This window comes from Podarcis liolepis (assembly GCF_965112155.1).
Source record: "Podarcis liolepis genome assembly, chromosome: 5".
In the NCBI taxonomy this organism is placed as follows: Eukaryota; Metazoa; Chordata; class Lepidosauria; order Squamata; family Lacertidae; genus Podarcis; species Podarcis liolepis.
In genome coordinates, this window is record NC_139556.1 from 70,128,767 (window position 1) to 70,156,496 (window position 27,730).

General features: G+C 41.9%; 2 protein-coding genes and 1 pseudogene across 9 annotated transcripts in view; all 3 read right to left on the reverse strand.

The window, feature by feature from the left end:
- Positions 1–22,382, reverse strand: part of RBP1 (retinol binding protein 1) — a 34,746-nt gene extending 12,364 nt beyond the window's left edge. The window contains exons 1-2 of the mRNA XM_083506674.1: positions 21,746–22,382; positions 20,528–20,706 (exon numbers count right to left, since the gene is read on the reverse strand). Coding sequence (XP_083362800.1) covers positions 20,528–20,706; positions 21,746–21,818 — 252 coding nt within the window. The 5' untranslated portion in view covers positions 21,819–22,382. The remainder of the gene's footprint in view (positions 1–20,527; positions 20,707–21,745) is intronic.
- Positions 4,434–6,645, reverse strand: LOC310707854 (SRR1-like protein; annotated as a pseudogene). Its single transcript has 2 exons — positions 6,634–6,645; positions 4,434–5,742 (listed from the first exon to the last, which is right to left on the reverse strand). The product of its transcript is annotated as an SRR1-like protein (transcript).
- A 2,834-nt stretch (positions 22,383–25,216) lies between the features above and the next one.
- NMNAT3 (nicotinamide nucleotide adenylyltransferase 3) overlaps positions 25,217–27,730 on the reverse strand; it is a 35,030-nt gene continuing 32,516 nt past the window's right edge. For all 7 annotated transcript variants that reach the window (XM_083506615.1, XM_083506618.1, XM_083506619.1 and 4 more), the window contains one exon: positions 25,217–27,020. In XM_083506615.1, coding sequence (XP_083362741.1) covers positions 26,611–27,020 — 410 coding nt within the window. In that variant the 3' untranslated portion in view covers positions 25,217–26,610. The remainder of the gene's footprint in view (positions 27,021–27,730) is intronic.

Below are 27,730 nucleotides of genomic sequence, written 5' to 3' on the forward strand. Positions count from 1 at the left end.
CTTTCTTACTGCTGCTAGCCACCTTGAGCACCATTTGGTAGGATACAAAGCTAACAAACAAATTTGGAAGGAGACATTACCAGAGACCTATGGTGTGTTTTGTGTATGTGTATAACATTTAGGTTTATTTGCAAATATAAAGCTGAGCATAGATTAAGACACACAGCATAGCGCTTCCACAAGCAGCAATTTCCCTGCCCCTGCATCAGTTCTCCACAGAGAGGCATTCCTTCCCTCACAGATGCTTGCAGCTAGAGGAATCTGTCAGTTTCCGTTTCACCTTTGCTTTGACTACTGCAATGCCCTTTACATAGGGCTTCCCTTGAATTTTGCCTGAAAGCTGCAGCTAGTGCAAAACATTACTGAATGGTTGCTGTTTGGGGCAACCTCTCACTAACATCTCCATTGAAAGGAGTGAACTGCCTGCCAATTTGCTACCATGCTAGATTCAAGGTATTGCTACTGATATATCAAGCCCGATGCAGTTCTGCAGCAGGGTACCTAGAAGCTGTTCCCCTTACATCCCATCACATTCACATGGTGGTGGTGCCACACAAACCAGTGGGAAAGCATGCTGTGACTTGAAGTGTGCATTTTAACTGTTTTATAGCCTGATTCTGTACACTTCTTGCATATTCTCTGAATGTAGAGTGGTTTATGAATTCTAAAGAAATACACCCCCCATAACCTGTAGGAGAATTTCAGTCTTGCTTAGCCCAGTCTGCTTCCTTTCATACAGATCTTGCGTAACAAGAGAAATGTGCATATGGGTTTTCATGCAGACTTATTGAGATCCACCCCTCCACCCACTTGAAGAAAAATCAGCCACACATCTTGAGGCATTAGCTAGAAATCCCCCTAACAAAAGAAAGTTATGACCAGGAACTGCCGGCCATGCCCACATAATACATAATGTTAGGGTACTGTGAAATAGTATGCCCTTTCCAAGCACTTAATCAGATTAACTTAACTAATGTGACTAAACTAAGAATTTGATGGTGTAGGACCGTTTCTGCTTGATTGACTTCAGTTAAAGCTAACATTGGTTTTGACAGAGAGTCATGCGTCATGCATGCTGTTACATATCTCGGCTTCCATTTTAAAACAGTATGCAGAAAAGTAACTGGAAAAAGGAAACAGACAGTTCTTTTTAAAGATCTGACTGGTCAGAAATAAGCATTTTTGTGTTTTTATATTGAAAACCACCCTGTGATCCTCGGATGAAGGATATTTCAGGAAGTTTTTAATGTTTGATGCTGTATTTTGTTGGAAGCAGACCAGAGTGGCTGGGACAATCCAGTCAGATGGGTGGGGCAAAATGAATGGATACATGAATGAATGTGATCATTCTAAAGTTTGACATGTGCCTATGCATGGACACAAAAGTATCCATTTTATGCCAAGTTTCCTTACAACCATTTCCTCAAAATACACGCATGGAGAATTCACTTCTTGAATTTCAACTAAATGCCAAATCATTGCAAGTTATGAGCAGGATAGGAACGGATTGTAGTGGATTGTCTGCAGCCCATATTGCTTTGGCACTCACTACAGGGAAGAAAAAGAAAGTCCACTTGTATCTCACTATTGTGGAGGAACAAATCAATTTTACAGCATGCCTGTTTGTCTCAACGGCTTGTGGGCTGTGTGTGACAAGGTCTATAATTCTATCATGAGGATGCTAAAAGATGCACCTGGGCTAGAAAGACCACATTAGCTAGTCCAGGCATGATCAAGGACCTAGATACAGACCGTGTACACAAAAAAAGGCTCACAATAATAATTTTCTGCCTCCTTTTTTTGGCATATCAGCATTCTGAGACATTCCTCCCTTTTATATTGTTTGGGTTCATCAGTGAACTGTAGATTGGTGACTCTTTTAAAAGCCTTTGGAAACATGACAGTCTGAATGAAGAATAGGTTTGAAAAAACATGTAATTGGATAAAAAAGCAGAATGCTTCAAAACACTTTTCAGACGCATTTTGCAGCCTGCTGCAGATATTGGGGGGGGGGGCTCTTTATACATACATGATTTGATCTTTAAAGCCTTAAACAGTGTGCGATCTGGGGATCATTGGTGGCACCTAAAATCACAGACTTCCCAGACATGTTCACTTGGTGCCTTCTTTGCCATTTTTTTTTAAGGTGCCAGTTGAAATCTACTCTGTTCTTTTAAGCTGATTTCTTTTTTAGGCTGTAATTCAGGGGTGGGAGTCTGATTTGGCCAATGCATTGGATCCTTCCCTTCCCTACCCCTCCTGGGCCAAATTTGACAGGTGAGTTGGGCTACCTACTTGTGAAGCATCTGATGTCCGGTGACAATAGACAGGGCTTGCAAAGAGGGAATTTGGTTCTGCAGCCAATCCAGCTGACCTGATGTCAGATGCATGCTGTCAGATATATAGTAGGGGGCATGGTTTGGGGGCAAATAGCCTCACAAACTCAATTTGACGGTGGAGATTCCACATCCTTGCTGTATTTCTATGCACCCTTACTTGAGCTATTAAATGCAACAGGGCTGACTTCACATTTATTTGTTGTTTTTTAAAACTGGGAATTTGCTCGCTGATCATACTGTTTTATCTGCCTATTCATTTATTGAGTTGCATTTTTATATACTGGAAATGACTGGAGGCCATCTTCTTGATGAAAGGAGGGGTGTACCATGCTATCAATCAATAAACAACCAAGACAAGGCTTATGAGAAGATACAAATTTGATGAACTACTGCATAAAGCATGCAGTTCCAATTTGCTGAGCAGATTGCTAGGCTGGTGCTGTGCTGTCTCCCTTGGGGTATTTCAAAAAGATCTTTGCTCCCTGTGAAAGAGATCTTTTTTCTGCATCTTTTATGGGAAGTAATAGAACTTTGCCCCCCCCCCCTCAAAAAAACCCCACCACCCAAAACATGAGTGTTTGTGTCTGTTGCACTTATCTTGTAAACTTAACAAGGTGGCCAAAGGGGTCTTTCTTTAACTTTTCCAAGTTACCACTAGTACCTATAGGGCAGAGATGTAGAAACACGTAAAAATCTGTTTGCAATTTATATACAATATGACTGAAGTACAATGTATATATGTAACTCAGCTACTTGCCCAATGTGGTATCAATGAGAATTGTGACATATAATACTAATGATGAACTTCCCTCCAAACACAGAGTATAACTCATTCCCCCCCCTTTTTATTTTAATGGTAGCAATTTGTTTTACTTGCTTTTCTGTCAATCTAATAGGAATATAATTAGTGGAATCTGTGACTCCTTTACAGAACTCCTTTGTAGGCGTAGATGCTTTTATTGCCCACTGCATGTCTGTCTCCTCCGGGCTCCTGACAGTAAGTAAATTGTCACCAGCTTATGTATGCTTGAAAGCACCAGCTCCATGCAAATTAGAATCCACAATAAATGCAAATTACAGCAGTTATGATATTGCTTTCAATGCAGGTTAACTTTTAATTTCAGCAATTAGTAAAAACAAAACAAAGCTGCTGTCTAGATCATGTGTATTCCCCTTAGTGCAATTTGAGTAGGCCAGTAAGCTAAAGCCATATTGACTTAAGGTCGGGAATATGGATGTCTGCAGCTTACCGAAGTATTCATCAAAATAATTGCTTTATCAGAAAACAATGTATTTTTGCCTTATGATCTACATGCAAGAGCTTTGGAAACATTTATTTATAGAGCATCAATGCCGTACTCGCAGGTTAAGTACCACACCTGATCTATTTGACTGCTTAAAATATTGCACTTCTGGCTGAAAGACAACAATATGGAACAAAACAGTATGTCTTCCTCAGTAACAAAAGGCTACTCCCCGTAGCAGGTTTCATTTTGTACCATCCAAGCTTCTATCAAAAACCTGTTATAGGTTTCCCTTCCCATAGGGAAGTGCTGTATCTTTTTGAGCGTTTCTTCTTAGCAACATCCCCTAATAGCATCTTGATTTCATAATGAAGCCAATCTGTTTATCCGATTTCATGTACAATTGTCAATGTTTGTGTTCCATTTCTGGACTGTTTGATGCAAAATCCTGCACCTCGCTAAAACTACTTTCCTAGGTTTGCCCTCGTATTACAATATGTAATGGGTCCAAGAGACAACAAAAGGTTTATCATGTTTCTATGATTGAGATGGTTCACTACAATGACATTATTTACTACCATCATCTCTAGCCAAGCTGGATATGCATAAGTGGGAACCTAAGAATGATTACTGTATGATTTACTTATTGGGGTGCATCTCCCCATATGAACCAACCCAGACCCTGCAATCATGATCTGAGGCCCTTCTTCACAATATCTCAGGAGACACCATTTCTCCACAAGAGTTCTGGAACTTCCTTTTTCTTTATCTATCTTTCTTTCTTTCTTTCTTTCTTTCTTTCTTTCTTTCTTTCTTTCTTTCTTTCTGCTTTCATTCTTTCATTGTGTGTTGCTTTTAATTAAAAACATTATTGGAAATACAAGATTTGTGGAAAAGTTTGGTTTTCTGAGAAGTTGCTGCATTAATCCTGAAGCAGCAGCTGGGAGTATGAATGGCTCTCCCCCTTAATGAGGGAGCCCAGTCCTACTGGGCAGCTTGCCCGGCACCACCAGATCTCTGCCCCCTTTTCCATCCCATCCCATGAGGGAACTCTCATAGGAGGTACCAGACCAGAGTTGAACAGAGATGGTGGTGAAGCCCAGAAGCAGATGCTTGGGTTTGCCCCATTGATCCTCCAAAGCTCTGCTGCTCAGTGAGCAAGTGAGAGACACACAAGGAGAGCTTTGGCATCTTGTGCATGCTTTGCGTGTCTCGTTTGTCCCATGGAGATGCCATAGAGCAACACACAAATAGACAGTGCGCCTAGTCTTCTGCTTTGGGGTGGTGGTGGTAGCTAGCTTGACATTAATGTAAACTCTTTGCAACACCAGAAGTAACTCAAGCCCCTCTCCAAAGAAGGAAACCCAAACCCAGCCCTGAACCTCCAATCCATAGCCTCTGGAATGGGAACAATTTCATTTCTTGTTTCTGATTATCTCTGGCTGATCCTCATCTGGGTAAACTGGCTCCTCCTGCAGCTTCCAGATCTCTGGGGGAAGGTCCCTCAGTTTCTCCAGCTGCAAGCAGTGGACAGAGGTGTCATTAAATATGTCCAAGTACTGAGGGTGAGAAGGAAGGGCTTCTTCATCTGTTGCTATTGAAAACTTTGCAATGTAACTGTAGTCCTTTTGGAATATCCTACTCAGCACCTGTCTTTAATGCCCTTGAAGCTGTCCCCTGTGATGACCAGTTGCTCCAGAGCAAGTTGTTATAGAGAGCTTTCCCGCAGTGGACCATGTGGAAGTTTGTGGATGCAGCGTTTTCCCTCCTTGAGCTCCTCAAGCAGCAGCAGGAGGAAGGCCAGCTGGTATCGCGCTTGGACGCAAGAGGAGAAGTTCCCAATGCCATAACACATGCGCTGCAAGCCCTGGGCTCTGCTGTGGCTGGGCTCCTCCAGCAGCCGGGAGCTTGGCTCAAGAACTGACTCAGCTGGTGGTGTGAGTTCCAGCTTGTCGAAGGCAGAGAGGACTTTCTGGTTGCCCCCTTCCTTGCTGCTGGGTGTTTGGGGAGGGATTTTAAGATGGTTCTGAGGCTTGAATCCCAGAATTCTAAGCTCTGCAGTTCTGAACATGCCTCCCGCAGCCACAGACTCTGCCTTTCTCCTGCCTCATCGGGGCTCTCGGCCTCGCTCCTCTCTCCGCTGCTGGCGCCTCCGCCTCCTGCTCTCACCCCAGAATGGTCCTTTTCTGAAGTGGCTCCCCATTTGTGGAATGTTCTCCCCAGAGAGGCTTGCCTGGAACCTTCATTACATATTTTTAGGAGCCAAGTGAAAAGGTTTCTCTATAACCTGAACATCCTATGGCGTTTTAAATATGCTTATGGGAGGGAGTTATTGGTTTATCCTATTACATATTCTCATTTTGTATTTTTATGTTGTGAGCCACCCTGTTATCTTCAGATGAAGGAAGATATACAAATTTCAACAAAAACAACAATTACTACTTTCCTCTTGCCTTCCTGTAGTCATTAAACTCTGTCTAAATGTCAATTGCCATGCTACCTTTTCACAGCTAGATAAGAGGATTCCTTTTTTGTTGACATACCTGTAATATCTCTTGGTGAAATTATAGCAAGGGAAGTCTCTCAAGCCGGTACAAAATCAGCTTGCTTAAAATCCTTGATCTCAGGGGCAAGTCACCTTATGGAACAGTAATTACTTTTTGTTTAGGTTCGTTTATATGCCATTCACGTATCACCTACTTTCCTTAAGCACACATCTTGATATCTGAGAAAGAGTTTAGGTTTAGTTAAAGATAAATTTTACAAAAAATTAAGTTTGTGATGGATTTCTTAGTTTTATATGCTGTGAGCAGGCCTACAAAAATTCTCCTCAAAAGTTTACAGTTTTGCACAATTCACAATTGAATTTAAATGCTGTAACATCACCATTTTCATACTGTGCAACTGCACTGGCTTCTGATCCCAATCCTGGATGTCCCATTTTGGCTTCCACGCTCAAAGATGCATATTTTTTTTTTGGTCCCACACCGGGGTGCAAATTAGTTGACTCACACCAGAGTATGGGACCAAAAAATGGAAGTAAAGCTTACCTTGCCCTGCATGTTACCACTCTTCCTCCTTCCGCTGTGGCTTTCCACCAATGTACCTCCAGAAGTGTTGTCGGCTTCCAGAAGTACATTGGCTTGCTGTGGCGGGTGAAGGTGTGAGGGAGGGAGCCAAGTGGGAGAGCATGAATGAGAGGGGATGCAGCCTCCGTTGAGGCCCTGTCCCAATTTCCCTCACTCCAGTGTTGGAAGATATCCATTTGAAACAGTTAATTCTACTTTTTAACATATCCCCATTTGCTCTTAATAACCACCAACCACTTCCTAATGCAAAACAATGTTCCGCGTCAACTACAACACTAAACGGGTGATGGGGGTGAATGACAGAAACTGCTAAACAACAAAAATGTTGACAAATATGGAGAGAAAATTCTACAAGGCAACCTTCTGAGAAAAAAAGGTAAAATATTAGATGTCAGAAAAACAAAATATTCTGAGGAATTTCAGCTTATCTGTAGCCTCTTTTAGATCCTTAACCTATGAATTCCATAAAGAGATGTTGCTTTCAGTAACGAAGATTTGTCTCGATGGAATGGCATAAATGGGCGCATTTTATCTTCCAGAAACAGTGTACTTGCTTTCAAACGTGCATGGAAACTGTAGCAGAAATTCAGTCTCCTATTCAACAAAAATCCAAACATAACCAAACGGTTATGTTCATAATTGCCCCAGTGCTGCTGCCCTCGTGAATTCTCCAAAATACAGCCATGGGATTGGATGACCTGAACTGTAATACGACTGAGTTGAGTTGGTAGGAAAAGCAATTTCTTCATATGTTCTATTTTCTAACATTATGGTCCATTTTTTCCCTACCTCCCTGAGCCTTATTTAGCATTTGTACCCTGAGGCAAATCTAAAGGCTCTGAAAAAGTGACGGCACAGGTCTTAAACAGTCAAAAAGTGTTTCCAGAGCAAATTGTACAATAATGCCAATGACTCATGCCCCCCCCCCAAAGCAGTTCTTGAGGTAACATCCTCACTGCTGTTTATGGCAAACAAAATAAATAAAAATCAAGTCAACAGTAAAGCTTGACATTGGAGATTGCATTCTTTCAACACAGCTATTGATTTGCCTTAATTTAATAACATCCTCTATCTTTGAAGGGTCAGAGAAAGTAACAGCGATAAAACAAAATACGAAAATGCAACGTCAGAATTAAAACACCCTCATGGCTGTTAAAAGTCAGGCAAATATGAATGTATTGAGGCACTTTTGGATAATGTTCAGGCTCAGACTCTGGTGAATCTCCAAGGGAAAGGAGAACTGTTAGCATTGAAAGGAAACAACATTTTTTTATTTAAAAATCCCCATATGGCCAATTTTATGGTTTTCTGTTCCTTGTGCCCAGGCTATTTTGCACTGGTAGAATTCCTTGTGTTCACACCCTTTACTTAGCCATAAAGTAGCCAAGTTCGCAGGTTTAATTCCTATACAGGCCACCTGCATATTCCTGTATTGCAAGGGGTTGGACTAGATGACCCTTGGGACATCTATGGTTCTAAGTTAATTTCCCCTCTCTTTTTTTTATCTTTTCACCATCATCACAGGCACGCTGCTCTATAACCCACTAATTATACCTGTAGTAGAAGTCTGGTGGGTATGTGTTGCCTGTTCACATTAGATGCTGTGGCATAAATTCTAGCACCCAGAAATACTTCTGTACACCCTACGGATTGCCAAAACTTTCTGCACAACTTTAATAGGGTCAATTAAATGCAGCCACTTGGAAAACACAAGTGTGGGGGATATGCCACATGGCACCCTATTTACACAAGTTGCTCTGTAAGCACTTCCTGCACAGGTTTGCAAACTGCATATAAGGAGGGGTCCAGATAGGGAAGGCACATAACACTTTATACGCAACTAATTCTGCCAGCTAGGATTGCCAGCAATATATCTGCTTGCTGGATTTTCCAGTAAGCTTGGGAAACAAGGCTAAATTGTTGCCACATCAAGTCACAGACTTGAGCTTGAAAATAACTTGTTCTTTAAATGAGGGAAGAAAGCAGTGGAGAAGCTAAACTTCAGTCATTGATAAAGGATCGATACACAGGGGTGGGTGGGAAGGCAGAAATCCCATTGTATGGTGAAGCAGATAATTAATTATAAGACAAATGCATCATATAAAATTGTACGCTAGGCTGAGCAGTTCATGTGCGTCTCAAATTAGCCATTCTATTGAATGCCGTTTTCCTTTACTCTTTATCCTTTGCATAAATTGCTTTTCCTTATTGTAATGAAAGAGTTGAGGCATTTTTAAAACATGGATTGCTTACTGTGCAGCCTTGAGAGGAATAAAGAGCCAGATTATAGTGCTTAGCTGGTGTGAGCAAGGGCAGGGATCAATTTTTAAGCCCATTGTCATTTAATTTATTTGTAATGGTTCATGATTTACCCAGCACATGTATTAGTGCCTATACAAAAATGGCATTATTATTTATACATATTTAAAATCCACCCACTTCTCATTAAAGGCAGGAAGGAAGCAACAGCTTTGTGTACCAAATTTTCAAGCAATTTATTCTCTTCTCACAGTTTTCAGCGATTCAAGATTAAATTAATCCAGTCACCGTACAAGCCAAAACAGCTTTGGGTCTCATTTTTAGTTGACACACCACCATAGGCATTAAGCCCAGAGGCCTCATCAATTCAGGAGAAGAGCTGCTCTTCAACTCAATCTAATATTTCTACACCATCCTTCATTGTATAAACCAGGAGAGTATTTGTGGCTCAAATCGGTCATCTCATGTCGTCATTCTGGAATCTAGCATAGAACATTTCCCAGGATTATGTGTTCAGGTGCCCCAGAGCTCTTTTCAAGTACAAAACAGGATCGGGATATGCTCTTGTAACTCCAGGCCAGAGAATTCAGGCCTTGTGCCTGTGCTGGTGTAGTGGTTAAGAGCGGTAGTCACGTAATCTGGGAAACCGGGTTCGCGTCTCCGCTCCTCCACATGCAGCTGCTGGGTGACCTTGGGCCAGTCACACTTCTGTGAAGTCTCTCAGCCCCACTCACCTCACAGAGTGTTTGTTGTGGGGGAGGAAGGGAAAGGAGAATGTTAGCCGCTTTGAGACTCCTGAAGGGGAGTGAAAGGCGGGATATCAAATCCAAACTCTTCTTCTTCTTCTCTGCTTGTAGAGACAGCAAAGCATAACAGCCTTCCTGAGGTAAATTCTGACTTCAGGGATGCAGTAATGGAGGCAACCACCCATGCTCATAGACCAAAACAATAGCCCCATCCTTGGAAACAGGTTTTTATTTCCCTGCCTGACACAGCCCCATCCTGAATGGCTAGCTTCTAATGATTAAAAATAAGAGGCAAAAGTAAGTTAAGAAGATACGGCGTCAAGAAACTAAAGGAGTTTAAATGAGAAGCTCTGAACTAGAACTGTACCAAAGTTTTGTTCATTATCATTTTAGCAGACATCAGGAATTGCTGAGGGCATCAGAACTTTAAACAGCTATTGCTTCACCAAGAAGGGTAAGGAACAGGTTTCCTGACATCTGTGACATCATGATCACCATCTCATTGCCATACAGAAGGAGGCTGTCTGGCTTTGAGGGGCAAGATGGCAGGGTGGAGAGGAACAAGGAGAAGGCAAGTCATTCCTCAAATGCATTCCTGTCTCAGGCTTAGTGGATTTTCCCTTCAGCAATAAGGAGTATGGAACTTGTGCATTAAAAAAGTTCATACCCCATTTCCACTTACTTTTACAAGAAACCAATATTCACAACACTGATAGAAGAAAATATGAGCTTTATGCCTTTTTGGAAAGAGGTTTGCCCATACCAAGCTGGTAGACAAGTAAAACAAAAAAATCTGGTTTTGTGTAAATGGACATAAAGGTGTTTTTATTTTTAAAAAACAAAAACCAACAACCCCAACCCTCAAAGCCACAGAATTAAGTTGCAGGAGACCCAGAGGAAAATGTGATTCACTCCCAAGTCTATTGGTAAGGCACCTGCCAGAGACATTTTGGCCTGCCTAATGATTTCTTTAAAAACTTCCAGAGGAGATTCCATCATTTATCTATGCAGCTTATTCCAGTGCTGATTAGATGAACTGCTGTAATAGGATATTGTTCTTAATGGATAGAGGAAAAGCATTTTCAGCATGATAGTCATTTTCAGCTTCAATAAAGACTTCTGTTTTCCATCAACCAAAGCCATTGCTTTGCCTAGTCTAACTCCAGGCTCTTTCATTCACCAGCTTCTGCTATACCATACTGTGCTAGTAAGCTACTGGGTGGGCATTTTCAAACTGTACATTTAAGTCCTATGTTTATTGTTGCAGTCACTTAGAAATAACCTTAACATAGTCAGGATACTAGGGACGCGGGTGGCGCTGTCGGTTAAACCACAGAGCCTAGGACTTGCTGATCAGAAGGTTGGCGGTTCAAATCCCCGTGACGGGGTGAGCTCTCATTGCTCGGTCCCTGCTCCTGCCAACCTAGCAGTTCGAAAGCTCGTCAAAGTGCAAGCAGATAAATCGGGGGGGAAGGTAAACGGCGTTTCCGTGCGCTGCTCTGGTTCACCAGAAGCGGCTTAGTCATGTTGGCCACATGACCCAGAAGCTGTATGCCAGCTCCCTCGGCCAATAAAGCAAGATGAGCGCCGCAACCCAAGAGTCAGCCACGACAGGACCTAATGGTCAGGGGTCCCTTTACCTTTAGTCTGGATACTAAAACAGGTGGGGGAGGGGGACTCATGAAGACCTGTTAGATCAGGCCAATGGCCCATCTAGTCTAGCATCCTGTTCTCACATTGGCCAACCAGATGCCTTTGCGAAACCCACAAGTAGGATTTGAGCATAAGAGCACTCTTCTCTCCTGCAGTTTCCAGCAACTAGTATTCAGAATCATCACCGCCTTTGACCGTGGAGGCACAGCATGGCCACCACAATTAGTAGCCTTTACCTCCATGCTGTGATCTAATCCTCTTTCAAATCCATGAGGTTTCAGAGGCTGACAACCATGCTTACATCTTAATAAATTGACCAATAAAGGCTAACTCTAACACAACAGCTCCTGTTCTGAGTTTACTAAAGCCAGCTGATTATATATATTGTTCCAGTCACACAGAGGGCCCCCTCACCAGCCCTCCAAGATCCTCAAGGTTGCAGACTCTAGCTTGGAGCTCTCCAGGCGAAAGTGGCTTTTTGGTACATGGTGTCCACTGGGAAGCAGTTTTTGGTGACATCCACATGGGGTCTATAACCTATGAACTCCTTACTGAGGTGGTCCCCTCAAAAAGAAAATAAAGAAAACAAAAGCAGTACTCTTCTCCAGAATGGGACTTGCTTCTTCCAAGACAGAAAGAGCATTTAGTTATGCTTGCTGATGTAGAACAGATTAGCAATGACTAATTCCTCTTACTCAATGCTGTAACACCGTGCGCAAGGCTGTGGCTACATACTTGTAATAAGCTTCTTGCTTTATGCAACTTCACAAAAGGCTGCGGTTTTGATCCCAGGCCCATGGAATTCATAAAGAAGTCTACCAAGGATGCAGGTGAGGGCACAGAAAAAGAAAAACAGGTGGGCAGCTGAGCATGGAAGCTGTTGCAGTGATTGCATTGTTTACCTTGCATGATCTGCTGTTACCTCTCACTTTCCGTAAGCAGCTTGTCCAGCTTTCACAAGAAAAAAAAGCTTGTCTTTTGACTGGCATTAGGGTTTGTGTAACAGCACTGCTGATCAAATGCCAAGAGACTGAGCCAGGGTTTTAGGTGCCTGTGCTGTACCATCGTGTTAACATATTTATATTGATCCTCAGTGACTACTCTCGTATCTTAAGAGCCTGCAGACACCATTTTAATGGGTAAAGTTGATGTCGGGTAAATGGATACACACCAACCATCATCACCACAGTTGTAAACGTTCTTTTTCATTCAACTTAAAAGCATTACTCCGTTAAGAGATGAATTTATTCTTAAAAAGAAATTAGAATTTTAAACCATATTTTAACCCAAAGGCATTCCTCTTGAAGAAGGAGGGAAGCATTCAAGTAAGCAAGCACTAGCCCTTAACTCAGATGACACATATGAGGCATTTTACTGAACGATAAAAAACATGTTCACTTGAAGAGGTAATTGGGAATTAAAACTGCTTGGTTTAACTGGTTAATCAATCCTTCTTATCAATTAGAAGCCAGGTTCATGGTTCATGCTTCCTCCACACCATTGGTGGCAATGTCTAACAGTGTGCGGATGGCTGAGACATGGTTGCTGATGGCTATGGGAAATTTCTCCACATTAGCACACAAGCTAACCCTGCATGCATCAGTATCCCCTTAAGCAACTGTATATAGCACAGGTGGGTTTCCTGCAGCTTCCAATCTCATTTTATGCACCCACCGACTACTACTGAAGCTGCCCTGTTCTTCCACCCCATCCAGGTTCCTTCCCTCCTGTTAATTTACACTTTATTTCACACCACTGCTGTTAGAAGGACCTCCCCCCACCCTTTCTATGTGGTTTCAAAATAACTGGAATGGGCGGTATTGTATTTCACAAAATAAATGGCTTTTTGAAAACATTCTTGGCTTGGAAAAAGAAGGCCCTCCCGCATAGTTGCCCAAAGACGAATTGGAAGGCTTCTGTGCGCTCTTGCTCTCTCTGTGTATAGTGCATTATGGTCAGAAATAAATTACTTTCACTTGTTTTCCAGAAAAGTAGCTGTATCTGTTGTACTTCTTTTTTAAAAAACCACCTCTGTATTTAATTGAGAATAACCCCATCAGTCCCAGTGGGGTTGATTTCTGATTAGACTTGCATAAAAGGGGGGATTTAATCTGAAATAGCCATGGTAAAAATGAAGGCAGGGTGGCCTTCCAGATGTGTTAATCCAGATCATTTGTTTCCAACTCCACCCATTACTAGCTACTGGCTCTGCCCATCACTAACATGCAGCCCTTATCAGATTATTCCTGAGGGAATGTGGCCCAACGAAGGAAAAAAGGTTGACCATAACAAATTTTTTCAAGTACAGTAGATCAACAGAATAATAGAATCATAGATTTGTATAGTTGGAAGGGACCCCAAGGGTCATCTAGATCAATCCTTTGCAATACAGGAATTGCAACTAAAGCATCCACGGCTGATGACTATCCAACCACTGCTTAAAAACATCCACCACATTTCATGGGAGTCCATTCCACTGTCAAACAGCCTGTTACCATCAGAAAGTTATTCCTGATGTTTAGTCAGAATCTCCTTTCTTGTACAGTGGTGCCCCGCAAGACGAAATTAATTCGTTCCGCAAGTTTTGTCGTCTAGCGAATTTTTCGTCTTGCGAATCACGAAATCCCATAGGAATGCATTGAAAATCAATTAATGCGTTCCTATGGTCAAAAAAAGTCCAAACAAAGCCAAATTTGGTACAACAACAGTTTATTAACTGCTCTTTAAAGTCACACATACTGTAAAGAGCAGTTCAAAAATTTAAGGGAAAATAAATTAACTTTATAAACAAAACATGTATTTGTTTTTAGACAAAGGAAACAAAGTCGCGAGACGTTTTCGTCTTGCAAAGCAAGCCCATAGGGAAATTCGTCTTGCGAGGCAAATCGAAAATGGAAAAACCTTTCATCTAGCGAGTTTTTTGTCTTGCGAGGCATTCGTTTTGCGAGGTAGCACTGTAACTTGAATCCATTGGTTCAGGTCCTACCCTCTGGAGCAGCGAAAAGCAATAAAATCTAAGAGGGCATGAGTATGCACTAATGGAGTTTTTCAAACAAATCTCATCCCAAAATAGCAACAGTCAATCTCAAATTGTGTAATTAAAGATGATTTGGTGCTCTTATGTAACAAACCTGCCCCGCCCCCAGATCGGACTACTTGCAATAAGGAAAGTGATGGGGAAATGTACTGGAAAGTATGGAATGACAATTTGCTTGATACATCGTATAAGCTCCCCAGAAATAAATCAGAATGAATGTTCGATAAAGAGCCAAGATTGCACAAAGCTTGCAGGGGGGTTAGACAAACAAATCAGGATGGATGCTCCATAAACAGGTCATCTGGAAGCAACCAAACTTACCCAGCAAGCGCAGCAACCAAGGATTTCCACTAAATATATATATATAAATGTAATGGCACGATGGCATGTTCTTCCTATGTGCAAACCCTTCAAGCTTCTGACCACCCTCCAAACAAAATAAAGATGAATTTTTTAATCTCATGATTCAGCTGGACAACCTTCATATCCAAATTCTCTTAAGTGTTAATGAGCCTCACTTCATGCTGTTTTACTCTAATGGTCTCACGAAGTCAGCCATGATACACTAAGGACTGTAACTGGTGTTTCATTTTCCCTATGCTCCCTCTATTAGTGATCAAGTTGTATTGTGGTATTCCTCTTTTTTTTGTCATGCACATTTTCAAAATGACATTTCATGTTCAAAAAGACCAGACAGTTAATTGACTTTTTAAAAAAAATGTTGGGCTAGTTACTAACCCATATCTTCCCTTGCATGCTCTTGCCATACTTGCTTCATGCTGGTTCTGCACAGTAGCTGCATTTTCTCTTCTAATTCATCTTTCCCAAAACTGATTTCTGATTTTGGAAGCAATTAGGAGTCATGTTATTGCTTTCCTGTCTAAGGAAATGGCTGGATAATATTGTCCTCATTAAGGGCCTAGCCACACTACCATTGGATCTCTGTTGGTCATGCCAAGTGACTGAAAACGCTGCATGCAGTGCTTTCAACTCACAGCAAACTGGTTGTATATCACAGCAAATGATTCAACATGCATGATGAATTAAAACCTAGGCACAGCATTATATCCATAGACTAAGAAGCATAATGCACAGGCTTTTTCTATGGTCACCCTGTGCCTTCATAGTCATGTGACTATATCCTAAATCCCAGTAGATTGTAGTCTTGCTAATAATTCTTGTTTTGAGCTAGTGGTATATTTTCACAGAATTACCTGAACCTGGTACAATCACCACTATTTCTTGTTTGCTACAGTCGTGTTTACTTACTATGGCCCCAACCAACTGTGTATTTCAGAAAGCATGGTGGTAAATGCTACCTGCATAGCACCCAAGCAGCAAAGTGACATGTAGTGATAATTATAATTTTGCTACACTATGATGCTACACTGCAAGAGGGAGAGAGAGAGTTGGGTGTGTATCATTGAGGCCACTACACAAACTACTTGCTTCCATACTTTTAAATATTAGCAGGCATGAGCTGTTGCATTAGCAGAAAACAGCTCTGAGGATCCCTTGGGTTTCTGATACTGCATCTGGTATGATTTTGTGTGTCAGCACAAGACATGTTTGCCAACTGTGTAGTTCAAGGAGATACCCTGGGGAATTGGCATCCATCTATGCAGACTGCATATAGGAAATTAACCAAGTCTGGAACTAGGAGGGGTGATGGTATAAGCTCAGCGCCCTTTCAAAATGAAAATGTCTGTATGTGTTGTGGGTCTACATTAAGGAGGACTAAACTGAGCACAATGGTTATGCACCAAAGTCCAAGTGAGTGCTACTTCTGCTTTTGAGCCAGGACTCCTGATTTTATATGTGACTCTCAGTACATTTCCTCAAGTGATTCCTTAACTACCTCCCTTGTGGCAGAGCTGCAGGCCTAGGACCTCTGTTCATCAAGTCAAGGATGGAAACAGCTTGGGTTTTAACCGTTCAGAGAGAAAAAGAAAGTAATGAACAAAATTAAGTGACAACCTATTTTAGCAGCTGTATCAAAGGAAAGACCGGGTTAGTCAGTTCCAATTTGGCAGGAAGCTGTACTTTGGTGATGTGAAGCAACTGTATCCCCAGAAAACATGGGCATTAAATCTCACAGAAGACAACTTGATTTTGTTCCTGTGGCGTACATTACTTCTAATGCTTAACAAAATACGTTTAATCTTTGTTCTAAGGGAATGTGCAGTCCCCACGGAAGCAAGCCTAACCACTGCTTAGCCATCTTTTGCTTGCTGAAAAATAACGTTGCTTTTTCACAAGAGCTGCAACTGATTGGGGGAGGTGCAGAGGCTGCTCCCACTGCTTACCTATGGTTTGTGAGAGTCTTAAAATGCAGACACTGGTTATTGTACTACTAAGGGCTCCACCCCTGCTCACTTTGCTCGCCAACCCCATGTACCCCCCGGCAATTCCCAGCCCCTCACAGCTCCTTCAGCCCTTAACCCCACACAGCCCCTTTAATCCCTACCCTTTTACAGCTCCTTACACTCCCAAAGTGGTGGGTGGTCCCTGTCACTTATCAAAAAGGGGAGGTGTGAAGCGTGTAGCAGACCTCTGAGTCTGCCTTCTTCCTCCTCAGTATGCAGCAGCACCCCATGGAAATGGGACGTGACTTCTCCCTTTTGAGTGGGGGTGGGGGTGGGTCAGGAACTGTGCCAGGGCTCCCAATCACCTTAATCCGACCCATTCCTGCTGAGTGTTTCTCAAATGAGGGCCATATGGCACCCTGGGCCCCCCAGGATATTTCAAGGGGTCCACAGGTGAAAGACGCGTCAATGGGTGGGTGGGAGGGAGGCACAGAGCAAGGCTAAGGGGCTGCAGAAGGAAGTGAGAAGGGGGGGGGAATCTTTTTTTTTTTTTTTAAAGTCCTGATTGGCTGGCTATCTGCTTGGCCAATCACAAGTGGGTAAGGGGGCGGCCCACTAGGGCCTAACACTGCTTTTTGCCACATGCATTTTCTTCAAGCAGTCCTGGTTTATTTCCAGAAGAAGGGGGCAATTAGGATTGGGGCCTTTGAATGTTGCCAAGGGGCACAGGCCCATCAGCAGCGTCGGCCCAGCTCTGCAAGGCGTGGGGTGAAATCCACCCCAGAGCCTAGCCAAGTGGGGTCTGGTGCTGCTGCTGACTTGCATCTAGTAAATTACTAATTGTCTACTCAGAAGAAAGCCGCATTGAGTTCAGTGGACCTTACTCCCAGGTAAGGACATGTGGGGCTATAGTGTTTTATCTAGGCAGCCAGGGCTCTCCCAGATGACAAGGTCTCCAGATCAGTGAGGACCACTTGCTTTTTAAAATTTCCCCATATATACAGAACTCCCTGTGCAGCTTTTGGACTGCTATCTGTAGCTTTCCCCCTCCGTGTCAAATAACTGGAGTCAAATAAGTGTTGTTTACTTTTTATAATACATGGAAGATGGACCTCTCTTGGGAGATTCTGGATTCTCCTACCTTGGAGGTTTCTAAGCAGAGGTTGGGTGGCCATCTGTCATGGATGCATTCGCCAAGTTTCCTATGTTGCAGGGGGTTACACTAGAAAGATAACCCTTGGGGTCTCTTCCACCTCCATGTTTCTACGTTTTTTTGCTCCAAAATATTTCATTATGTTCCTATCATTTTATGTAATTGTATCTTGTATAAATTGTAAAAAAATTATAAATAAAACGTGTTCTGTTTATAAACAAAATATTTAAATATCTGCCTTTCTACCAGTAGGCTGGGGGAGGGCATGGGCATAGCCAGGGTTTTTTGTTAAGGGGGCAGGCTTTTTTAGGGTGGGACAGAACCTCAGATTTGTATTGATTTTTTCTTATTGGGCCCCCCTGGCTACGTCTCGGGGGCGGGGCACCGCCAGAAAAAGGTCAGGAAACACAGCATTAGCTCTATTTTCAGTTTATTTGACAATATGTGCCTTATTTTACTGGGAAGCAGAAGATATAATAGGTTGTCTAATCTTTAAAACTCTGCAACTGTTGTCTTTCACAGAAAATAATTCCAATACTATAGAATTTATTCATCTTTCGTTGTGAAATGCTTAATGGATGAAACGAAAGTAGCTAGTTTCAGATCCCATTCATGCCAAAAATAACTCAGCTCAACACTAATGGATCTAAGGCACTCTAGATTACCAATCAAAGGGACACAATGCAGCTAATATAAGCAATGGCAAATCATATTCAGACCTTGCTTCTATTAGCCACATTGTGTGTGGGTTCTGTATCTGGGTTTTCGAACTGTTTAAAGCAGTGGTTCCCAATTGGGAGTCTGCGTAACCTGCCTTGGGGGTCCATGGCACCATCCACATAACAAAAACCATCACAGAGATGTCAAAATGTTCATAAGTAGGGGATCACTGGATTGGATTTTGAAAAACAGGGAGTCCACAGTACTTAGCGAATTGGGAGCCACTGGTTAAAAAAATAATTAAAAGCCATTTGATTTTAACTTCTGCGTGGACTAGCCCTCCTACACAAGCTTTTGTGGTCAATCATTCTTTGTATAAAATGTACAGATAAGCCACTTGAAGCATGACCATTGGAATCTGCACCTTCTGGCATATCAGATGAAGACTGAGCATATACCCAGTGAAGAATTGCACTAATTGGCCATTGCTTGATTGTTTTTAAGTGAATGCTGTTTCCTCAAATATGCCCATGCCAAGACCTTAAGAAATAACTAAGCTTTCTCACCTAAATCTATCCTGTGTTTAACATTACTGGATTTTGAGCTCCCAGCTTTCAAATTTAACCAGCGGGATAGAGATGTGCAGAACCTATGGCATCTAAAAAATAGAGCTAAAAGGCCTGAAAAAACCAGATTCTCCAACAGACTGAACTGCAGCATCACATTAGCCCTCTTTAGATGATCAGTTACCAACATGTGAATGGGCTTTCAAGAACATTGGCTAGCCTTAAATCCTAGACACTGACACATGTCCCCATATCAATGCATGACTGGCATTTGAATTTGAATGCACCCACCCTCAGATGAAAAAACGTTCCTGTGCCTGTGGAAGGAGCAGCGCACACACAACCCCTGTTTAAAACAACATAATTTACATATTGACCAGAGTGGAAGCTGGGAAAAGAGGGAAACTGAGAGAAACCAGAATTGATTCACCTGTTCCTATTTCCAAATGACAGATGAGGGCTATTGCTGAAACAAGCATTCTCTCTGTACTTTGCATTCTTGTTTGGTAGCCAAACCTACCTAGTTGGGCAGGCAACACATGCCCCTTTCCTTGTATTTCAAAATTCTTCCATTTTTCCATTGTCATGGGACAAAGAGGAAATTTCTGCTGTTCCAAGGCTAGAGAATGTGAGAGTTTGATTTAATTTCTCTTTTTAAAAATGCCTCCCTCAATCAGATAACCTTGTGCATTTTCACTTTGGGAACCTTTACTCTTTTAGAAGTATCTTGCTCTCAGAGTAAATGAAAGGACAGCAGTCAGGCTCTGACTCAGCTAAGCAGCTTGGTATTAGCGAGACTGTGCTGCTAATTGGTATTCCACCTTATGAGCCACACAGTATTGTTTCCTTGTCAAAAGCTAAGAGCTCACAGGGGAGAATTCTTGGTGCTGTCTACTTCTGTTAAGGATGATGCTTCTGTTTCTGGTATAAATAGCTGTTTAAAGCATGTGCTGTCTCTCTGGGCTTATTCGGAATTGTTAGCAAAAGGTGGGCAAGAGGCAGCAATTGCCTTGCTTCTGCTACTCGACACAAGACGAGTGGGATCATACTGTGACAACAGCACCATTTCAACAAGCAAGTCTAACAGAAATGCAATAAAGCATACGTGTTGACCAAACTACTTACTTTATAAAACAAAACAGAGACACTCACCCCCCCAACCGAGTATCAAATGTATATAATTCAAGTTTTATAGTGCAACCCTATGCATGCAGCACACAATTGTTCAATAGGACTTGCTCCCAGGAAGGTGTGTATGGGAGGACCGCAGCCTGAATAAAAGACAGTGACTTAATGACTAGCAACACATTTATTAGATGTAAAGTCTGTACTGAGTCTGAGACTCTGCCTAAATACAGCTGTCAAACACAGTTTCTGGGGGGGGGGGGCACAGCAAAATGTCTGTGACCATCATGATGAAGGGTTTGGAAGCTTTTTTTTTTTGGTCATGAAACAGTTGCTGTTCTCATTCTTACCATGCATTTGCGATCATCCACCCCTGTTAAATCCTCCTCAAATTCCTTCCCTATATCAAAATCCATGATGTAGTTTTTAAAAGTGCTTAGTGTCTTAATGATCATGTGATCGCCATCTTGAATGATCTCTTTGTCCGGTTTGAGCATATTAGCTATTTTTCTCACAGCAATATTTACATCTGAAGGGAAGAAAGAGACCAGAAAAGAGTTCTGTAAAGATCAAACCTCTGGAGAAGCTTTGAAGATTTTCTTAAAAAAAATAAACTTGTAGTTCAATACAAAGTGAGGAAGTTTTAATACTTATCCCCACACATAATGAAATGATAATCTTGTCAACATATATAGATACTTGGCCTAAGATTTGGACCAAGTAATTTGGATTTTGTTGAATTTACGTATCAACTCATCTGTGCATGTGCTTCACCTGATGGTATGATGACTATTATGCATAATCTTGTTTATATTTACTTTGACTATATGCCTTTCCAGAACCCTTTCTCCTTTGCCTTTCCTAAAGCTCACATCTACACTTTAAGGCACTGTCATGCCACTTCAGCAAATATGGCTTCCCACAAAGAATCCTGGGAACCATAGTTTGCTATGGGTGCTGGGCTTTCCAGCTCTTTGAGGGGTTCTCTTAACAACTGTCAACAACCTTAACAAACTACAGTTCCTGGGATTCTTTGGGATACGCCATGTCTAGTGTGGATGTGTGAAAGTTGCTATAAAACTTTAAAAATACATTCAACTGAAAATTATTACTTAAGAAGTGCTACTATAGGTATAATATACCTGTTCAATGAGTTTCCTAATCAAATTTGTAGTTCAGGCTCTGCTACTCCTGTTCTGTCTCTAAGACTGTACACTACCTGAGGTAAAAGGCTTGCTATAACACCAGCAATGTATGATAACTTCTGGATAATTAATTTTGACAATTCAGAAGTGTTTATTTATGCTTATATAGACGTAACTTCTGGATTTTATTTCTTGCTCTTCCTATTGTCGAGGCACATTTTTAAATAAAAACATAGACATGGCAATATTAATAAAGAAACTCAGTAAAACCAAAATATTTTCATACAAAAGCCATATACAGTGAAGTGGGACAATGTTTATGTGATTGATGTTACAGAAGAATCAGATTCAGCCCAGAAGGTATGGAGCTACTGTTGTGTAATAAATTAAATTAAATTAAATAAATAAATAAAAGAATCTTACCTAATGCTTTCAAATACTCCTCAAAGTTGTCATTGCTGAGCATTTTCCAATAGCCATTGAAATCGGCAGGCATGGTTGGTGCTTGTGTCCTCGTCAATATCAAAGCCTTTCAACTTGTGTGTTAATTCTGCACCATACAGCTCAGAGCCTTTTGCTGAGGCCAAGTCTGAACTCTGGTTTCTTTTATCTGTTCTTCCGGCCATGTAGTTATGCTAGTCCCTTTAAGCCGATTAGCGTCGAAGTGTTACCTTTAAATCCCCCCAAATATCTGAACCTTTTAGCTTGCTAATGACAGCAGGATGGCTTGATTTAAATGGACGAGGTCATTGCCCTTCTATACTGATGGCTGTATGGCCACCGATTAGCTGAGTTTCGATTTTAACTTCTTTCCCTTCCATGTGGCTAAGAAGATGGCTTCTCCTGATACACCAACGGCATATCTTAGTGCTGTATGCAGTGGACACACTAGGTGATTCAAGAAGTGGCAAATTATAGTCTCTGGATCGTCTGAGATCGTTGCCCTCTGTCTTCCAAACCTGTACTCCAAAGAGGTATGAAAGTTCTACCGCAAAAAAAGGAATTGCATTCTGAATTGCTAAATTTATGAAGGAATCCCTGGGCAATAGGTGTTGGGAAGCAGAACTAGATGGCTATTAGATGGCGGAAAAAGAGCCAGTCATTACTCATTAAGACTTTTAGTATTGGACTTGCACCCCGATTCCAGTTGTCACTCAGCATCTCCAGCAGGGCAGAATGTTTTATTAATCGGCTGAGATAATGCGACGTTTTTGCAGCATGAGAAATAAGCAGTCCTTCACAGAAACCTATTAACTTCAGTACATGTAAGCTGGGGGCGGGGTGCATACACACACACACACACACACACACCGTGCAGTACTGCATTATTCAACAATACATTGCTGCTTGAAAAGAATCACTTGAGACCGTAAAGTCTTCTCATCACTTAGGAATACAGCAGGGAAATTTCGAACACGCTGCAGAACAAATAGTTTTCAGTGTAGCATGAGCTCAAGGTTAAATTAATTGAGTTAAGAATTCCAGGGCATTAGCTGCTGTGCCTCTGGATAAAGGCTAGCTCCTTCTCCCATGGGGCGCAAGGTGGCAGGTTGTAATAATCCAGATTCTCATATGTATTTGATGATGCTTAGTTCAGAGTCACACAGTACTTATTTCACATACCTAAAAAATCTGAAAATAACGACCCATCTTCAAACTCTCCCCATTAACATCTGATAGGCATTCTGCTGAAAACAACGACCCAATATCTAAGAAATTCTGAAAGCCGAGGGGTGGTGGGAGAGATCCCCAGAGAAGCCTTTTAAATCCTGAGTAACAAAGCCTAAGTAATTTGTGGCGCAAGGGGAAAATCTGGCAAGAGAAAATCTGCCAGTGGCGGGTGATTTTTAAATTTAAAACACACAAAGACAGAGAGAACAGAGGAGCTGCGCCATCTCATGATAGGAGGGAAAACAACTTAATATGGGGTTGCCAGCGCCTCCCATTTATGGATTTGTGGGCCATATACCATTAGCTGCACGAGTTTGGCTTCTTTGCAATGGTGTTTGTGAATAACATAAACTTGCTTACTTGTGTTAATTTACTAGTGTGGGGCTGGAGCTTTTATGTACCAGAGTGGACAGTCCTGGAACAGATATGCAGGCCCCTAGAAGGATCACCCAGTGCAAGAGATGAATCCCTGGAGGAATGTGGCACAAAAAAGCAGGACTGCCAGGAACCAGGCTGTGTCGATTTCATGCCCTCACCTCAGGCTACAGGAGCAAGTAGAGTGGTTGCATACCTCAGAACACAGCAAGGTGGCAGTGGAAGATACAGTGTACAGAACAATTCCTGATGCTCACCAGAGAAGCAAGAGATGTGTGGTGGCAGCAGCTGACTCCCTATGGAGGGGGACAGAGGCAGCAGTGTGCAAAGGCATGACTCATGGTTTCAGTTGTCTCTACACAAATGTACAGAGTATGGGAAACAAGCAAAAAGAACTTGAGTTCTTAATACAGGATGGCAAATATCACCTAATAGGCATTACTGAAACCTGGTGGGTTGAGACTCATGAGAGGAATGTAGAAATTGAGGGGTACAATCTGCTCAAGAGATATTGATCAAACAAAAAGGGAGGATGTGCCCAGTGAAGTATGTGTGAAGGATGTGCACAGTGAAGTAGGTTAGGCTGAGAGTGAGCAGCTGGCTAAAAATTAATAGCTCATTCCATGAACTTCACAGCTGAGCAGGAGTTTGAATTCAGGCACCCCTTGTCTAAAGTCCAACATCCTCTCCATTATTATATTGCAAGTTCTACCTGAAAAATGGTCAGAAATTGAATCGATGAAAAGTCTGCCATATGGCACCCCAGTTTTGATTTGTCCTTTCAATTTTCCTTGCTTTATTTTCAGCCCCACCCCCAAGCAGGGTAAGGACAAGGGAGTAATGGATGTTTGATAATCACATTGATTGTCAAGCTCTAAAAGACACAGAAGTAGGTGTGTTGAAACCAGTTTCCAGAAAAATGTACCACTTCATTTGCAAGTTATAAACATTCTTCCAAAAGTCACATGCAAAATAGGAATTTTATGAAGCTGTATGCAAAGCAATGTTTTATATATGGTATTCTGCAACCACCAGATTATTTCAGAACGATAGCAGACCCACAAAAGAAATTCAAAGAGGGAGTGGATGTGTCAATACCTGCCCCCCCCCAAAGCACCATCCCTTATCATCTCACATTGAGCAGGAAGGTTTGAATGGGAGTTTTCTACAGGCCAGATGTACTTAGAATCCTGCTTGTGCAGTGTTATTGGTCACAGGAATACTGTGTAAGCGTACTCAGCCAAACACGTGAAGAAACCCCCTTCAGACAATCCTGCATCTGGGGTAGACCCAATGGAGATAGAGACAATGGGGCTGTCTCTTTATTCTCACACACATTGTCTGAACTGCTGAGTAGGCCAGAGGAAAGAAGCATCTTTCAGAATTCTGACTTGTATTCTTCTCTCTTCGTAATGAGGTTGCTGAAGACATTTTTATAGATGATTCCCTGCGTTTGAGCAGGAAGGCAGGCTAGACTTATGTCACTGGCACAAACCACATACAGACAATGCTCCTTTGAAATATTGCCCTGAAGTAATGGAACGCACAACTTGTGTCTTCTGGGTTGGTTGGTGTTAAGATGAAATATGCTGGATCCTCTCTTTTGTTAAATGCTGAGCGGGTGTGCCCCATGGCAGAAAACTGCATTGCTGTAGTACCTGCGTCACTGCAAATCTGCTGTGCCTGACTGGAAGCAGTTGCCCTTCCACTGTGCTTAGATCCAGCTCCATGACCTGCTTAATTTCTGCCTGGTGAACTTTGTAACCAAGAACTAGTATCTGGGTTTGTCTTTTGCTTCCTCCCTCCCACACCTTTTTTCCTTTTGTGTCATGTATTTGAGATTGTAAATTCACACCTGGTCTTTGTTTATTGGATTGCAAGTTATTTCTGAACTTTGTAAGCCACTCTGGGAACCTTTTTCAGCACAACGGCAGAGTTAAAAGACCTTATATAGCTCCCACCCCCTGAATTTATTAGAAGAGCTTGTGAAACACCCATACAGATGTAAAGATGTCAGCTACAGAAAAATATACGTTTTCTCTCTTTGCGTCTTTAGAAATACAAATGCTGCAGTGCTAAAATACAATTTACAAGAAATATTATAAGTCCATTTATGAAGTGAGGGTGGAGGAAGCCGTCCTTGCAAATCCAGTGCTGGTAAGTGGGACTGCAGGCAACGGCTTGACAATTTTGCAGTAAAGACACTGAAAGCATTGTGGCATTGCGATGTGGTGAAAGGCTTACAAAAATAGTTCACAACATCCAAAAAGAAACGAAAAACCTCAAACAAAGTCCAGACATAGAATTATAGAATTGTAGTTAGAAAGGACCACAAGGGTCACTGAGTCCAATGCCCTGCAACGCAGGAATCTTCTGCCCAACATGGGGTTCAAACCCACAACCCTGAGTTTAATTAAGAGTTTCATGCTTTATTGGCTGAGCTACCAAGAAACAAAAGAAGATTGTAACATCACAATCCCACACCACACAACGTTGGAAGTAAATCTTACGGAAATCAATGGGGCTGACTTACAAGTGAATTGTTTAGGATCGCGTGATATGGGAGCTTGTTTTGATTCACTGTCAATAGTGATACTTAAAATGATAAACTTCTTCGCATAACAGATGGCAAGGCAGAAACCAAATGCAGCAGGCAGTCCGTGTTTTAGATTTCCAGTGCCTATAAATAGACTCCAGTGCTTGCAAGGAACATCAGGTGGAACGAGGACTCTTTTCTTCATTCATTTCAACAAGAGGAAAGTGTGCAAAACTGTCTCCAATGCTGAAGGTCAGTGGGGAAGTCCCTTTGTGAACAGAGATAGGCTCATTCATCAGTTCTTCACCACAGCTTTTGACTGGCGCAGATGGATTTTTCCATAAAATGGATTACTCTCATATTATCACAACCAAGCTTACTTTCCTTTATAGGCATATTGTTTAGGATTGTCACTCTGAGAAGCAGGTAACTTAGGGCTCAACCACACATCTACCTGCTCTGCTGCTTTCCCCCAGGAAAACCCACTGCTTACAGCTGAACTGGAGCAAAAGTCAGTCAGGTTTTCTCTGAATTGGCATTTGCCCTGATTTAGTGCTGACAGCGGCTTTTTTGAGGGAAAGAGGTTGGGCAAAGGTAATACTATTCGGACCCATGCCTAAAAATCATAGGAAAAGTGGAAACCCACTCAGACCCATGATTTCTAGGCACAGGATAAGTGGAAGTGAGGACAAGCCCCATATTACCATCAGTCATTAAGGGGGCTGACGACAGAACAATATCGCTTAAGAGGCTGCAGCAAATCCCCTTCATTTCTTTGTTCAGTCTCATCCGTGTATATATTGTGTTGCTTAATATAGGAAATAACAGAATCTGGAACGAGGTATTTCACACTTTGCCCTTTGCGCAAGGCGTGCCTTATGTTTGTGGCACTGATTTCATTGTGAATCCACTCCCTAACCAAGTGGATATTGTGCTGGTACCTGCTTAAAAGTGCTGACTGAGAGATAAACTGAGAAGGATTGTTGCCAACGCGGCTAATACAAACCAACCCAAATTTTCCCACTATTTCTAAAATGTGTTCTTCCTTCCAGAGGTTAGGTGTTTGAAACGTCTTCAGAACATCAGCTCCACACAGAAGTTTTAACTCAGGGACAACTGCAAGAACATAATATCATTCGCATTATTTTCTTTTGCTGAAACATCCCCTTTAGATGTACATTTATATTTGTAGCTTATATGAACACACACACTTAAAATTCAACCAGCATCCTGCTAGAATCTACTGAAGTTAACGCTGCTTACACAATAAACCTTTAAAGCATATTCTTTCCTCCAAAGAATTCTGGGCACTGAGTTATAATTCCCAGCAACTCTTAAGAAACCACAGTGCCCAGGATTCTCTGAAAGAATGTGCTTTAAAGGTATAGTGTGCATTTGTAGAAACCTCCATAAAGTGTATTATTTCAAATTGCAGATGGGCATTGTATGCCTTTACCCACACGGACCCACCTGTTCCTGCAGTCATTCTCAGAACCCCTCCTGCTTGTGCACACATTCATCCAGCAACAACCAAGAACAAAGCCTTCTCTGTTGTGCCACCAACACTTGGGAGCAGCCTCCCCACTGAAATAAGGCATACTCCAACACTGTTTCACTTCTAAAGCATGTTAGAAACACCTTTCTTTTCTAGCTTCTTCCCTGCCTTTGTCTACCATTATTTTTTCTGGTGTGTGATTCTAACACGTTCTGTCTCCTTTCATCTTCTTCATAAAGTAAATAAATGCAGTCTTTTCAGGATCTTTCTTCAGATTAGCTTCTACAAGAACTTAATAATAATTGCTGCCCTGGCTGACCCCTTCTCACTC